Source organism: Gopherus flavomarginatus, chromosome 14 (genome assembly GCF_025201925.1).
Source record: "Gopherus flavomarginatus isolate rGopFla2 chromosome 14, rGopFla2.mat.asm, whole genome shotgun sequence".
In the NCBI taxonomy this organism is placed as follows: Eukaryota; Metazoa; Chordata; order Testudines; family Testudinidae; genus Gopherus; species Gopherus flavomarginatus.
This window is the reverse complement of record NC_066630.1, coordinates 2,918,135-2,929,500: the sequence shown is the minus strand read 5'-3', so window position 1 is coordinate 2,929,500 and position 11,366 is coordinate 2,918,135. Positions and strand designations below refer to the sequence as shown.

Genomic DNA, 11,366 nt, shown 5'->3' with positions numbered 1-11,366 from the left:
GGTCTAGCGCCCCCTACAGCGCCGCGATCCCAACCCCGGAGCGCGGGGCCCTCCGCGACAGCCGGACTCTGCGGCCCCACCCCCGGACGGAGGACGCTCTACGTTCTAGACTCTACTGGCCCAGGGCCGTTTCCGGTTCCGGGCTTTCCCCTCCCCCACGTGGAGCCGTGCCCTGAGCGAGCCCGGAGCTGCCGGGTGCCGCGATGCGGCCCCTGACGCAGGAGGAGACCCGGGCCCTGTTCGAGAAGCTCGCGAAATAGTGAGGGGGGGCTGGGCCGGGGGGGAGGGGGCTGCTGGGCGGAGAGGGGGCTGGGCTGGGGTAGCCAGGGGGGAGGGGGGCTGGGTCCAGGGGGGAGGGGGCGGCTGGGCGGAGGGGGGGCTGGGCTGGGGTAGCCAGGGGGGCTGGGCCCAGGGGGGAGGGGGCGGCTGGGCGGAGGGGGTTGGGCCGGGGGGGGGGCGGCTGGGCCGGAGGGGGAGGGGGCGGCTGGGCGGAGGGGGCTGGGCCGGGGGGGGCGGCTGGGCGGAGATGGGGCTGGGCTGGGGTAGCAGGGGGCGGCTGGGCTGGGGTAGCCAGGAGGGAGTGGGGGCTGGGCCGGGGCTGAGGGGGCGGCTGGGCCGAGAGGGGGCTGGGCTGGGGTAGCCAGGGGGGAGGGGGGGCTGGGCCGGGGCTGAGGGGGCGGCTGGGCCGGGGGCTGGGGTAGCCGGAGGGGAAGGGGCGGCTGGGCTGGGGGCTAGGCGTGGGCCCGGCCTGGCGGAGGGGCTGGTGACCCCCCCCGGTGGCCTGTCCCAGGGCCCACCGCTCATGGTCTCTCTCCCCGCAGCATCGGCGAGAACATCCAGCTGCTGGTGGACCGGCCCGACGGCTCCTACTGTTTCCGCCTGCACAAGGACCGCGTTTACTACGTCAGGTGGGTGGCGCAGCCGGGCTGCAGAGTCCCCGGCCACAAGCGCAGGCTCCGCAGCTGCCATTGAAGTGACCAGTTCTGCAGACTGGGCCCCTGCTGCCTCAGGGCAGGGACTGGCCCCAGGGCGCTGGGTCTCCTGGGCCTTTCCTGGAGATGCGGGGCTGATGCTTCTTGGGACTGCAGCTCTTCATGCCCTGCCCCATCGGTGCCTCTGGCTAACAGTGGGGTGCCTGGTGCTGGTTAAACTTTCTCTTTTAGGTCCTGAGGTTCTCTGAGAACTAATCACATGTTGGCTGCATTTGCTCTTTCCTAGTGAGAGAATCTTGAAGGTGGCGACCAGTATCCCTGGGGACAAGCTGGTGGCCCTGGGCACCTGCTTTGGGAAGTTCACCAAGACCGCGAAGTTCCGGCTCCACGTCACTGCCCTAGATTACCTTGCTCCCTATGCCAAGGTGAGAGGCTTGCTAAGGAGCAGCTTTCAGGCAGCAACCTGATCCTTGGTCATGTTTAGCAGCGCTGGTGTGCTGTGTTCCCTGTAAGCTGCTCACTTGAGCAGCCCAGGAGCGATTTAAGTGCTGCCCAGCTGATGAGTGGCAGCATGTGCTCAGGTGCCCCTACCCGCACCTTGCTCCATTCTGCAGCTGCTCCCAGGACCCTCCTGTTGGCTGTGCAGAGCAGAGCCAGGGTAGGGGAGGAGGGTGCTGATCCCCCTTCCCCAGCACCCCATCTCTGCAGGGCTGAGGGGACACAGCCTGGCTCAGGATTCAGAGCTTGTGCAGAAAAGGGTGAGTGACTGAGTGCCTTTCTTAAAGAGAGAGTGCACTGTTTCTGAGCCTTCCCCAGCAGCCAGCTCACACAGTCTCTGTCTCTCTCCGCACCCATGTGCCCCATCTCCACAGAGCAGGGCAGGGGAGAGGAGACAACAAGGCTCAGGACAGAGCAGGAGAGCTTTCTGTGAGTGCTGGAAAGACAGCATGGAGCATCTCTCAAAAAATTTCCTAGCAGCCAGCACACGCACCGTCTGTGTCGTGCACCTCCTGACATATATTTATATTGTTACTTCTTGCAATGCACATATATTCTCTAATGTTATTCTTTCAAAGTGTTATTTTAGTGTTTTGACTGGTCTATGCATTTCATCACTTTTTTCTCTTACTACTGAAAGAATTAATTTAAGTGTGAGTTCTAAAATGCCTAACCTGTCCTGGCTGGAGTAATTATCCCTATTTAACTTTTTAAAAAATATATTTAGGTTTTTTGTTCCTACTGGTGCATATCTGCATGTAACATTTATTCTGCACTTGGATGGAAAAAATTAGAGGGAATGTTGCTGGTGAGGGGCTAGGGGAAGGTTGTAATATGTCTGCAGCCCCTGTAGCTAAACAAGATGGACCAGTTCTTCCCCATACTCATTTGCTCTTGTGTTACCCATATCCCCTAACCTGTGTCTCTAGCTTGTATGCATGGAGTGTGTCTAATAGATTTGTACAGTGCCCCGGACAGTGGGGTGTGATCCTGTTTGGGATATTTAGGTGCCGCTCAGAACTATTTACTGCTAGTATTTCCCTCCCTACTCACTCCCCTTGTGGCACTGGAGCTCTCTAGTCTTAAGTGTCTGCTTTCTGGCTCACCCTATACTGGGGCTCCACCTAGCTGCATGAAGTAATCTGCTTTCTGTGGGCTTCCCTGGCACTAACCCCTGCTAGCCTCAGGCTCTGGTCCCCTTACATAGCTGCATGAAGAACAAAAGGAAACAATGGACTGTTGTCTCCTATGCCCCAGATACGCTACTTGAGCCTTGCTTCATAAGGTGGTATCACCTGTGTCCCTACCCTTGTGCCCAGCTGTAAGAGGAATAACCCTGTATGTTCAGCAATATGTTTAACTTGTGAAGATCTGGGTGAGCAACTGCTGTGCCTCCTGATGGGTGCCTCTCTCTTGCAGTATAAAGTGTGGGTGAAACCTGGCGCAGAACAGTCCTTCCTTTATGGGAACCACGTGCTGAAGTCTGGCCTAGGCCGCATCACCGAGAACACAGCTCAGTACCAGGGAGTGGTGGTGTATTCCATGGCTGATGTTCCCCTGGTAAGTGACAGTGCTGATAGGGGAGTGGATTGTTCTTCAGACAAGGGTGATGAACTTGCTTTGAGCAGAGTGGTATTGATACAAGCGGGTGCCTGAGTTTCACTATTTATTCTTAATTCCTCAGGGTTTTGGAGTAGCGGCCAAGTCTACCCAGGACTGCCGGAAAGTGGACCCCATGGCGATCGTAGTGTTTCATCAGGCTGATGTTGGGGAGTACGTGCGGCATGAGGAGACACTTACTTAAAGGGCTGCCAGCTGCATATGCCAAGAATGGAGCATGTTGTGAAATCAGAATTCGCAGCAGCAGCAAGGAGCTCTGCAGGCTGCTGTGGAGGATTACAGACCAGTCTACCTGTGACTTAGTCATACTACTGTGAGCTCTGAGGAGTGCTTGTCCCAGCCTGAAGAGGAGACAAGGATTGTATAAAACTTGTTTTCTATCTAATAAAAACCATGTCGGTGTGACCTCGTGAAAGAACTTAGCTACCTGGTCCTAAGCCCTGCCCAGGAACGGCTCTTAACGCTCTCAGACTAAAGGCAGTTTTCTCAGTAGTAGCTGCTGAGGGGGGGTAGATCACCTTAATGCAGCTACCTACTCCCTCCATGGGTGCTAGGGCAACCTGGAAGTTTGGTGTAGTAGGAGACTGAGGTGAACACAGCTGTTTCAGTTAACAGGAATAAAGTGATTCCTCCCCTCCCCCAGGGTTGTTTCTGCCTTTTTCCCCAACAGAGACCCAAGTACAGCAGGAGTGGGAGCTTACAGGGTTGTGCCACTGGAGGACAACATGACCACACAACCAGGGCTAATCAGAAGCAGTGTAGGTGGGTGCAGTAGCAGTGGCTTCCGCATCAGGGAGCAGCCCTGGTTCCTAGAGGAGGGTAGATTCAGACAGGACAGTGCTTGCGTCGTATTAACTGTGTTTTATTTATAGTATGTGAACATGATTTTCAAGCCATTTCACTATTAGACCATTGGGCAGATTAGGCCTAAACTAGCAGTGAACCATCCCCTCTCCCTTCCCCCAAATGAATCTTGTACTAGAGGCTGAGTAGAGAATAAAGAGCCAGCTGGACTCTAGGGCATTGAGGGGAATTCTGTTCCTGAAAAATCCCTGTCCCGCTCCTTCCACAGGCAGGATCTCCCCTTCTTCCATGGAGGCAGAGGGGAGAAAGGATGAGATGGAGTTCAGTGTGTTCTGCGGTGTTACAGGCCTGTCCTTTGGTCCTTCCTGCTGCATGGGTCCAGCAGCGGTGTAGGCCAGAGGCCTTAGCACCTCGGTTTGTTGGTGGCAGTAGTGGGATGGACATTGAAAAGCCGCTTTAGGAAATACAACTGCAGGACACCCGAGAGGACAATGAGGAGGCTCTGAGCTAGTGACCACCAGTTCACGTAGTTATAGTTGGACTGAAGGATGAAGTAGTCAGCTGCTTTCCTCATCCGGGCAAAGTTATAAAAGCGCCACATGTGGAAGATATGGGCCTGCAGCTTACGGGTGCTCTCCTGCAACGAGCACAAGGACAGGTAATGAAATCCTTCTCCCAACCCTCAATTAGACTGTGGAACTCTATGCCACCAGGTATCACTGAGGCCAAGGACTTAGCACGAACAATGGTATCTACTGGATCTGGCCAACTGTTTTGGCAGAGCTTTAACTATGTGCTTCATGGCTTCAGACAACCTCTAGTGAGGGGGGTTGGGATGAAAGCTTTGTGGGGACATTATCCCACATCTGCCTTCTGCCAGGTTCCTTGAATATTCCTGTGAAGTATCTGGTGCTGGCCACTGTCAGGCAGGATCCAGGGGTGGATGGACCTTTGGGCTGATCTGGTCCGGCAGTTTCTAAGTTCCTATGAGAACCAGTAAGGGGAAAAATGGAAGCCCTGCAGATCTCCCCCAGAGCCTGCAGGAACAGATCTTTCACCATTTGGGATTGAATGATGAGCAGAACAGGAGCCTGACGACTGCATTCCATCCAGATCCCCGGCAGCCAGCCCCATCCAACTTCACATGCCCCACTCACTTAGACCTCTCCCTCAGCCACCCTTCCTGTTTTCACACAACCCCGTGGCCAAAAGCACCACTGTATTCACACGCTACACATACTATGTGTTGAACATAGGCCCTGTGAGGTATCATCTGGAAATTAATAACTTGCTTGTCAATATCCTGGTGAGATGTACACAGCAACATGATATGTAGAGTTATGAATTCCCCAGTACGGTGGTGATAGCACAGCCATGGCTGGGCAAAAGTTGTTTAGAACAGACCTGTTTAACACAGGAATGTGCACACCTCAATTTAGATCCAAGGAGTAAACAGGGTCCTTGAGACAACAAAAGGGGGAAAATGGCAGGAGACAAGCTGAATTTCAGCATATACAGGGGAGAAGAATGAGCATAGAGCCACTTTCACCACCAGTCTCCATGTCGCCACCTTTAGAGTTTGAATAAACTTTGCTTTGAGGGTTAATCCTCAGAAGAATTCACTTCAGAAGGGGGCTGGACTATAAAAGCAAGTGGCAAAACCACCCAAAGCTCTCCCTGCCGCTGTCTCACCAAAGGTGACAAAGGAGCCAGTCCTTTGACTTTAGGAGAGATCCTGACCTGAGAATTTGGTCAGCAATTTTGCTAAGGATTTTATCTTCAACCAAGTCTAGCTTGTTCAGTTTTAGCAATTAGACAGCGCTTTATCTTGTTTTCTTGTAACCATTTCCGACTTTAATGCCTTATACTTGTACTCACCTAAAATGTCTTTAAAAAATAAAAAGAGTTTCTTTAACTACAATCAGAACTAATCCAATGCTGTGTTTGAACTGAACTGTTTGGGTAACTCAAGATAGCAAACTTGAGTATTGAGGGGCAATGGATTTCTGATACCTGAACTGCTCAGCAGAGGGCTGGACAGCGCAGAACACATTTTGGGGAAAATTCAGGACTAGGGGTGTGTTGGGGTCACCCTGCAGGTAGTAACCAAGCCAGAAGGTGACTGGAGTGTTGCCAATAGGCTACTGGGCCAGTTGGCTATACACAAACAGTCAAGGTGTGATCTGCATGTTGTTTCGTCGGCCCAGGTTGGAAGCTTCAGCAGCAAAGCATTGTGAGGCCCCAACGGCTACAGGGCAGGCAATGAAACAGCTACTCATTGATCTGGATTGCACCCCAGAATGTGACACCCCCTCATTCCTGGCTCTCTCCGGAGCCAAGTGTCTGACTGGTTTAACACTACTCCAGTTGCTGCCCCATGTATGTTTCCTAGGAGCAGCAGTTCTCCTTAGCTCCCCATTTACTTCCATGTGCCTCATTTTCAAAACCAAGATGCCCATTTGAGCTTGCCTGAGCCCTGCAATTGATTCCAAGGGAGCTGACAGTGCAAATAAAACATTACCTCAATTGCCTCCAGCGTGTCATTAATTTTCTTCCTTTCCATGCCTGCTGAGTTTTGCAGGTCAAAGCCTTCATAGAACACACCAAAGTTGAGATAAACCTGAACGACACCGAAATGGTTGAGCTGATTGCTCAAGCACAGCTGGTAAAAACCTGTAGAGGGAAGTGGTTCAAAGCATCAGAGGAGAGCAGCAGGTGCTGTGACAGTCAGACATTACCCCAAATCCTCTACTCTGTTAGCTCCCATTTACCCCTTCTCTGCAGCAGAGACATGATCTCTCCAAGCTTAGCAGCTGCAGAAAAGCTTGGTTGCCTGTATAGTCAAATTCCGAGCTTGGTATCTCACATGCTGCGTCTACCAAGACTAACAGGACTATGGCTTAGATCATTAACGATCTGCGGGCTGCCCTTGGATTGGAGTAGTGCAGCTCTCACATGGGCCAGGGACATAGCAGGGCTAACAAGAACCTGTCTCTTTGGTTGGGAAGTTCATCTGTCCTCGTACATCCTGGGATGTGCCCATTTGGAGGCCACTGGGATCGTTTGCAGTGGCCAAGACATGTCTGTCATGTCCAATTCCCGAAGTCCGTTGTACCTGAAGCCAAGAGACAATGAGCAGAATAAGGAACTTTGGGTGCAGCTCTGAGTTCTAGCAAAGAACAAGCCTGACTGGTGCTGTCCTGGGAAATTCCCATGGGAACAGATTGGGCTGTGTTGCTTATAAAGGCAGCAGAGCCCATGCCTGTTCTCAGCGGCATCAACTACACAGCTAAACTCACCTCAAGTGGCTGCCCACAAGTTTACAGGAGCCGCAGCATCCTGAGCAAACCAGACAAGCTATGCAGAGGCACCATCCGGAGGAACAAGCACAGGACTGGGAAAGTCCTGGCTCTCCACAGAGCGTGTCGCTGGATGGTTCAGTTCCTGTCCGTGAAATGGGGAGAATGCTACCACTCTACAGGATGAGAGATAAGAGCCTGCACCTGGCAGCTGAGTGGTTTCCTGTGCACTCAGGCCTAGCTCCAGAGTACGCAGGCTCAGAAAGGAAGGCTGGGGCAAGGAGAACTGCTGAGTCTGCTTCTTCCTCTGCCCACGTCAGTGCAAGGACACCAAGGATTTTGCCCAGTTTTGCGCTGTACAGTGTAATTCTCTCCCCAACCATTTGTGTACTGAGCCGTGCCACGGCTAGTAGAGATCTAGCTAGCACAGGGCTGGCCCCCAAACACGTTCCATGGCTGGGCAGTGGATTCCCTTCCCTCTAGGTACAGTCAGTCCCCAGCAGGAGCTGTGTTAGGGTCCAAGCCAGCCCTCCTTGCCCTTTCCGCATGCAGCAATCAGTGCTCCCAGCCACACACCTCCCCTGCTTTGGAACAGGCTCAGAGAAGGGCGGGGGAGCACCTGGGGCTTGAATGCCAGCTCAAGCCGCAGAATCCTTGAACACCTCCAGCCCCTCTGCCTACAGCCCAGCTGCTTTGCTCCACACGCACCACAGATAAAGGGAGCAGCTGATAAACACAAATAGTGACAAGAATACCAGGCACAAACTCCCACATCTACTTCAATCGGCCCAGTGTAAACAGAAGCTGGGAAGTCACAGGGTTTAAGATAAGAGGATTGGAGGGCTCCATCCCAGGCAGGAGCCCAGTACCTAGTACTGGCAATACACAACCACACAGCAAGAGACCTTGAATACTCCTGCCACTCGCAGCCCAGGGGACAGGAAGGTCTTTTGTTGTGAGTGCTCAGCTGAGTCCAGGCACTGTGGAACCTCCTGCCAAGTGAAAATCCAACCAACACTGGATGCTGGCTACTAGCTCTGATCCCTCTACTACCAACTTGGCCAAGTTGCCTAGCAACCTTTGAAACAGCACATTCTCCAGAACCAGGAGAAGGTCTTCTCCACTGAGGTCAAAGCCAAAGCCGGGAGTTGCCTGAAGTAATCACTAGTTGAACCTCTAATAGTCACCACAATACAATCAAGTTCAAGCTTCCTCAACAGAGGGGAGGGCCCCAGGAGCAGCATGGCGGGGCCTTAACCTTTAGGAAGGGGGAGTTTAAAATAAATTTAATCAAAAAGGCCCTAAAAACAGAGTCCTTAGACTCAGCCTGGAGTGAGGTAACTAGAAGGCAGGCAACTCCTCTTAACAAAACAAACATGAAGGTGAGCTGGGGGGGCGGGGGAAGAGTCTGGCTAATGAGGTTGAAGAGATTATTTGAGCCCCCTCTTGTTCAGGGGAAAGAAATCCAACTCCAGTGAAGTCAATAGAAAGGAGAGTAATCTATGGCATGAAGAGTGAAAATGGAAGTCAGGAAGGTTAAAAAGGGGATATTTAAATGGCTGAGAAAAATCAGAATGTCTGTTCTCCCTCTCCTAACATAGAGGACATTCAGTGAAAAAAAAAAGAGCAAAATGCAAACCTAACATGAAGCAAACACTTCCACCTGTGAGACCAGACTGCGGAACACACTGCCAGAGGATGTTAGTGTGGCCAAGAACTTAGCAAGATTCAAAAAGGGATTGGGCATTTATGGGTAACAAGAATATCCAGAGTTATTCTAGTTAATGCTAACAACTTTTGGAAGAGACAATAAACCTCATGCTTCAGGATTTAAAACCCATCTCTAAGGAATCAGAGACACCTCATCTGTGTGTGGGGAGGTGACGGGACGATCATCCCACACCTGCCTAATACAAGGCTGTTTCCATCTTCCTCTAAAGTATCTGGCTCTGGCCACTGCCAGAGATTGGGCACTGGACTAGAGGTCAACTCCTGTGTGCTACCAGGATAGAACACAGTACTTGTCACCTTCCTTCAAGGGATACAGCAAAACTAGAGTGCTCAGAGGCAGGGATGGATGTTTTGATGACAAGAATGGGACTGTTCAGTTCAAAGGAGACATTAGAAGGTACAAAATAGAGGCGTGGAGAAGGTAGATTGGGCACTCCTATTCATGTCCACTCAGCATACAAGAGCAAACAGACATTGAAAGTGAAAGGCAGCAAGTTGGTACAGAAGATACCATTTTTGAAGATTCTGAAGCCACAAGGGACCGTTAGATCATTTAGCCTGATGAAGTCTTTAGCTAGTTGTTTGGAGTGGGTCCCCAGCACTCACCTCATAGCTGAAGTAGAAGTAGCCGCTCTGATGTGCAAACTGCCAGAAGCACTCTGTGCCACCTGCAGCGACAACAATGGCGAAATCATAGCGATCAGCTCCACGGAAGAGAGGCTGCTCACTGGAGCCACTCAGAGGTTCTGTCTTTGGGCTCCTGGCAGGGCCTGTCAGACCCACAATCACAGCCAAAGGAAAGAGTGGGACCATGCTGCCTTGTGAGCCTCCACCACTCTGGCTGGGGCAGAGCAGGAGCCTGGGTCCCAGAATGCAAAGGGATAATCATTAACTTCACTCCTCACTCCCCTGCTTTCACCAAACATTTTTCCTTCAGCACATAACACAGCTGCACTTATCCAAACACTGGGGCACTTGAAAGTTCAGCTCCTCAAGATAATAGTGCAATTACCAGGCCTGCATGGGCAGCTGTGCAGTTTGTCCTCATTAGAGCTTAACAGTCTGAAACATTTTGTAAAACCCTGAAGTCCACTTTGAAGAAACGTCACTAGGCACAAACGGTCCTTCCTGGGGAACTGCCTGTTCTGGGTGCAGGCTGGGGTGTCCTGCACTGACTTCTGTCTACAGCCTACACACCATGGTCTGAAGGATGCTATTATAGTGATTAGTGCATTAAAACAGTCCTAGAAACTTTATTTAGTACAAGAAATATAGTGATCACAGAGCAGCAATATGCCAGAGAAGACCCAGGGACTTGGCTACATGGGCTGTGTGTATCCTTCACTACCTTATGCTGCCATCCCATCTGGTGCTTAAAGATATGTCCTGTTTCATCTTTGGCTGTGACTTCTCTTCTCTTATGGAGTCCGTGGCAATGTCCTCGCTCTATAAATGGGGAAGGGGCACCACTGGCTGGAAAGTGTTCTATTGCATCAAGTGGGAGACAAAGGGCTGGTATCGATTTTTGGATGTGGGATGATATTTATTCTCATGCCCCATATGGCATAAGGAAGAAAGCATCCCATGTTTCTCCCACTGACACTTATTAATCTGGTTTACTGTAACTGGCCCAAATGGAACTACTAAACGGGAACCATGGCTCTATTGAGACTTTGCCAAAGGCAGTGCTTCACAGCCAGGCCACTCAAGCACAGGGGAAAGTTTCAGAACAGAAGAAAATATAAAACAAACAGGGCAAAGGGCAGGGAGAAAGAGTCTGGCTAATAGCTAAGTTAAAGAGGTTACTTGAGCCACTTGTATCCAGACAGCAGGTTCCTCTGGCAAGGTTCCTTCCAGCAACTGCCAGTGCCAAAGGACACGGCTAAAACCAGCAGGGGACTTCTACCCAGCACCAATGACAACAGAAGCAGCTCCCAGGACCCCTGCTGTGGGGGTATTTCTGCAACTAGAACTGAAGGAAATTAAATGCATGAGTGTTGGTGGAAGTGAGGGGAAGATGATACATAAGTGCCTCTGAAATCCACCTATCCCTAATAAGCAGCAGCATCCCACCGGACAGGGGTACAAGACTTTCTGGCACTCTAATTCAGTTAGTTGCTGGTGCAATGCTCCTGGCTTCAGCTGGCTCAGGAAGTGAATGCAGGATGAAATTCTGGTTGTTAACAGGGTGTCCCACAAAGCTGTCACTAGGCCACTGACCCAGGGATATGCCAAGCTTCTCCCTTTCCAAGGGGGAATATTTACCTCAGGAGGGAATGCTAGGGAGAGGTAAATCAAATTTGTTGCAATTGTTATATCTGCTTTATTTTAAATGATGGGTTTAGACATGGATCGGAATGGCACTAGAAGGCACAGCATGTCTGATGCCTGTCAGAGATCCCCAGAGACCTTTCAGAGATAATGCACTACTCCAGGAAATAGACAGAAGGAAGGGAATTTTGCAATGGAGGCAACTCAAACA

General features: G+C 51.5%; 2 protein-coding genes across 2 annotated transcripts; one reads left to right on the top strand and one right to left on the bottom strand.

Moving 5' to 3' along the window:
• The first annotated feature begins 98 nt into the window (after positions 1 to 98).
• NIP7 (nucleolar pre-rRNA processing protein NIP7) lies at positions 99 to 3,455 on the top strand. Its single transcript, XM_050922307.1, has 5 exons — positions 99 to 259; positions 822 to 908; positions 1,219 to 1,357; positions 2,850 to 2,990; positions 3,115 to 3,455. Exons 1-5 carry the CDS (start codon positions 204 to 206, stop codon positions 3,232 to 3,234), a joined length of 543 nt encoding a protein of 180 aa, XP_050778264.1. The 5' UTR covers positions 99 to 203; the 3' UTR covers positions 3,235 to 3,455.
• A 457-nt stretch (positions 3,456 to 3,912) lies between these two features.
• Positions 3,913 to 11,280, bottom strand: TMED6 (transmembrane p24 trafficking protein 6). Its single transcript, XM_050922306.1, has 4 exons — positions 9,491 to 11,280; positions 6,843 to 6,969; positions 6,376 to 6,527; positions 3,913 to 4,491 (listed from the first exon to the last, which is right to left on the bottom strand). The coding sequence occupies exons 1-4, from the start codon at positions 9,695 to 9,697 to the stop codon at positions 4,258 to 4,260; spliced, it is 720 nt and encodes a 239-aa protein (XP_050778263.1). The 5' UTR covers positions 9,698 to 11,280; the 3' UTR covers positions 3,913 to 4,257.
• Positions 11,281 to 11,366: the final 86 nt, after the last annotated feature.

Bases quoted from the DNA above. Each gene is read 5' to 3' on its own strand.
- NIP7 (XM_050922307.1), top strand. From the start codon at position 204: ATGCGGCCCCTGACGCAGGAGGAGACCCGGGCCCTGTTCGAGAAGCTC. The intron at 260-821 runs GTGAGGGGGGGC...CTCTCCCCGCAG, and splicing joins TTCGAGAAGCTCGCGAAATA to CATCGGCGAGAACATCCAGC. The intron at 1,358-2,849 runs GTGAGAGGCTTG...TCTCTCTTGCAG, and splicing joins ACCTTGCTCCCTATGCCAAG to TATAAAGTGTGGGTGAAACC.
- TMED6 (XM_050922306.1), bottom strand. From the start codon at position 9,697: ATGGTCCCACTCTTTCCTTTGGCTGTGATTGTGGGTCTGACAGGCCCT. The intron at 6,970-9,490 runs GTGAGTGCTGGG...TCTTGGCTTCAG, and splicing joins ACTTCTACTTCAGCTATGAG to GTACAACGGACTTCGGGAAT. The intron at 6,528-6,842 runs GTTCTTGTTAGC...TTCCCTCTACAG, and splicing joins CTTCCCAACCAAAGAGACAG to GTTTTTACCAGCTGTGCTTG.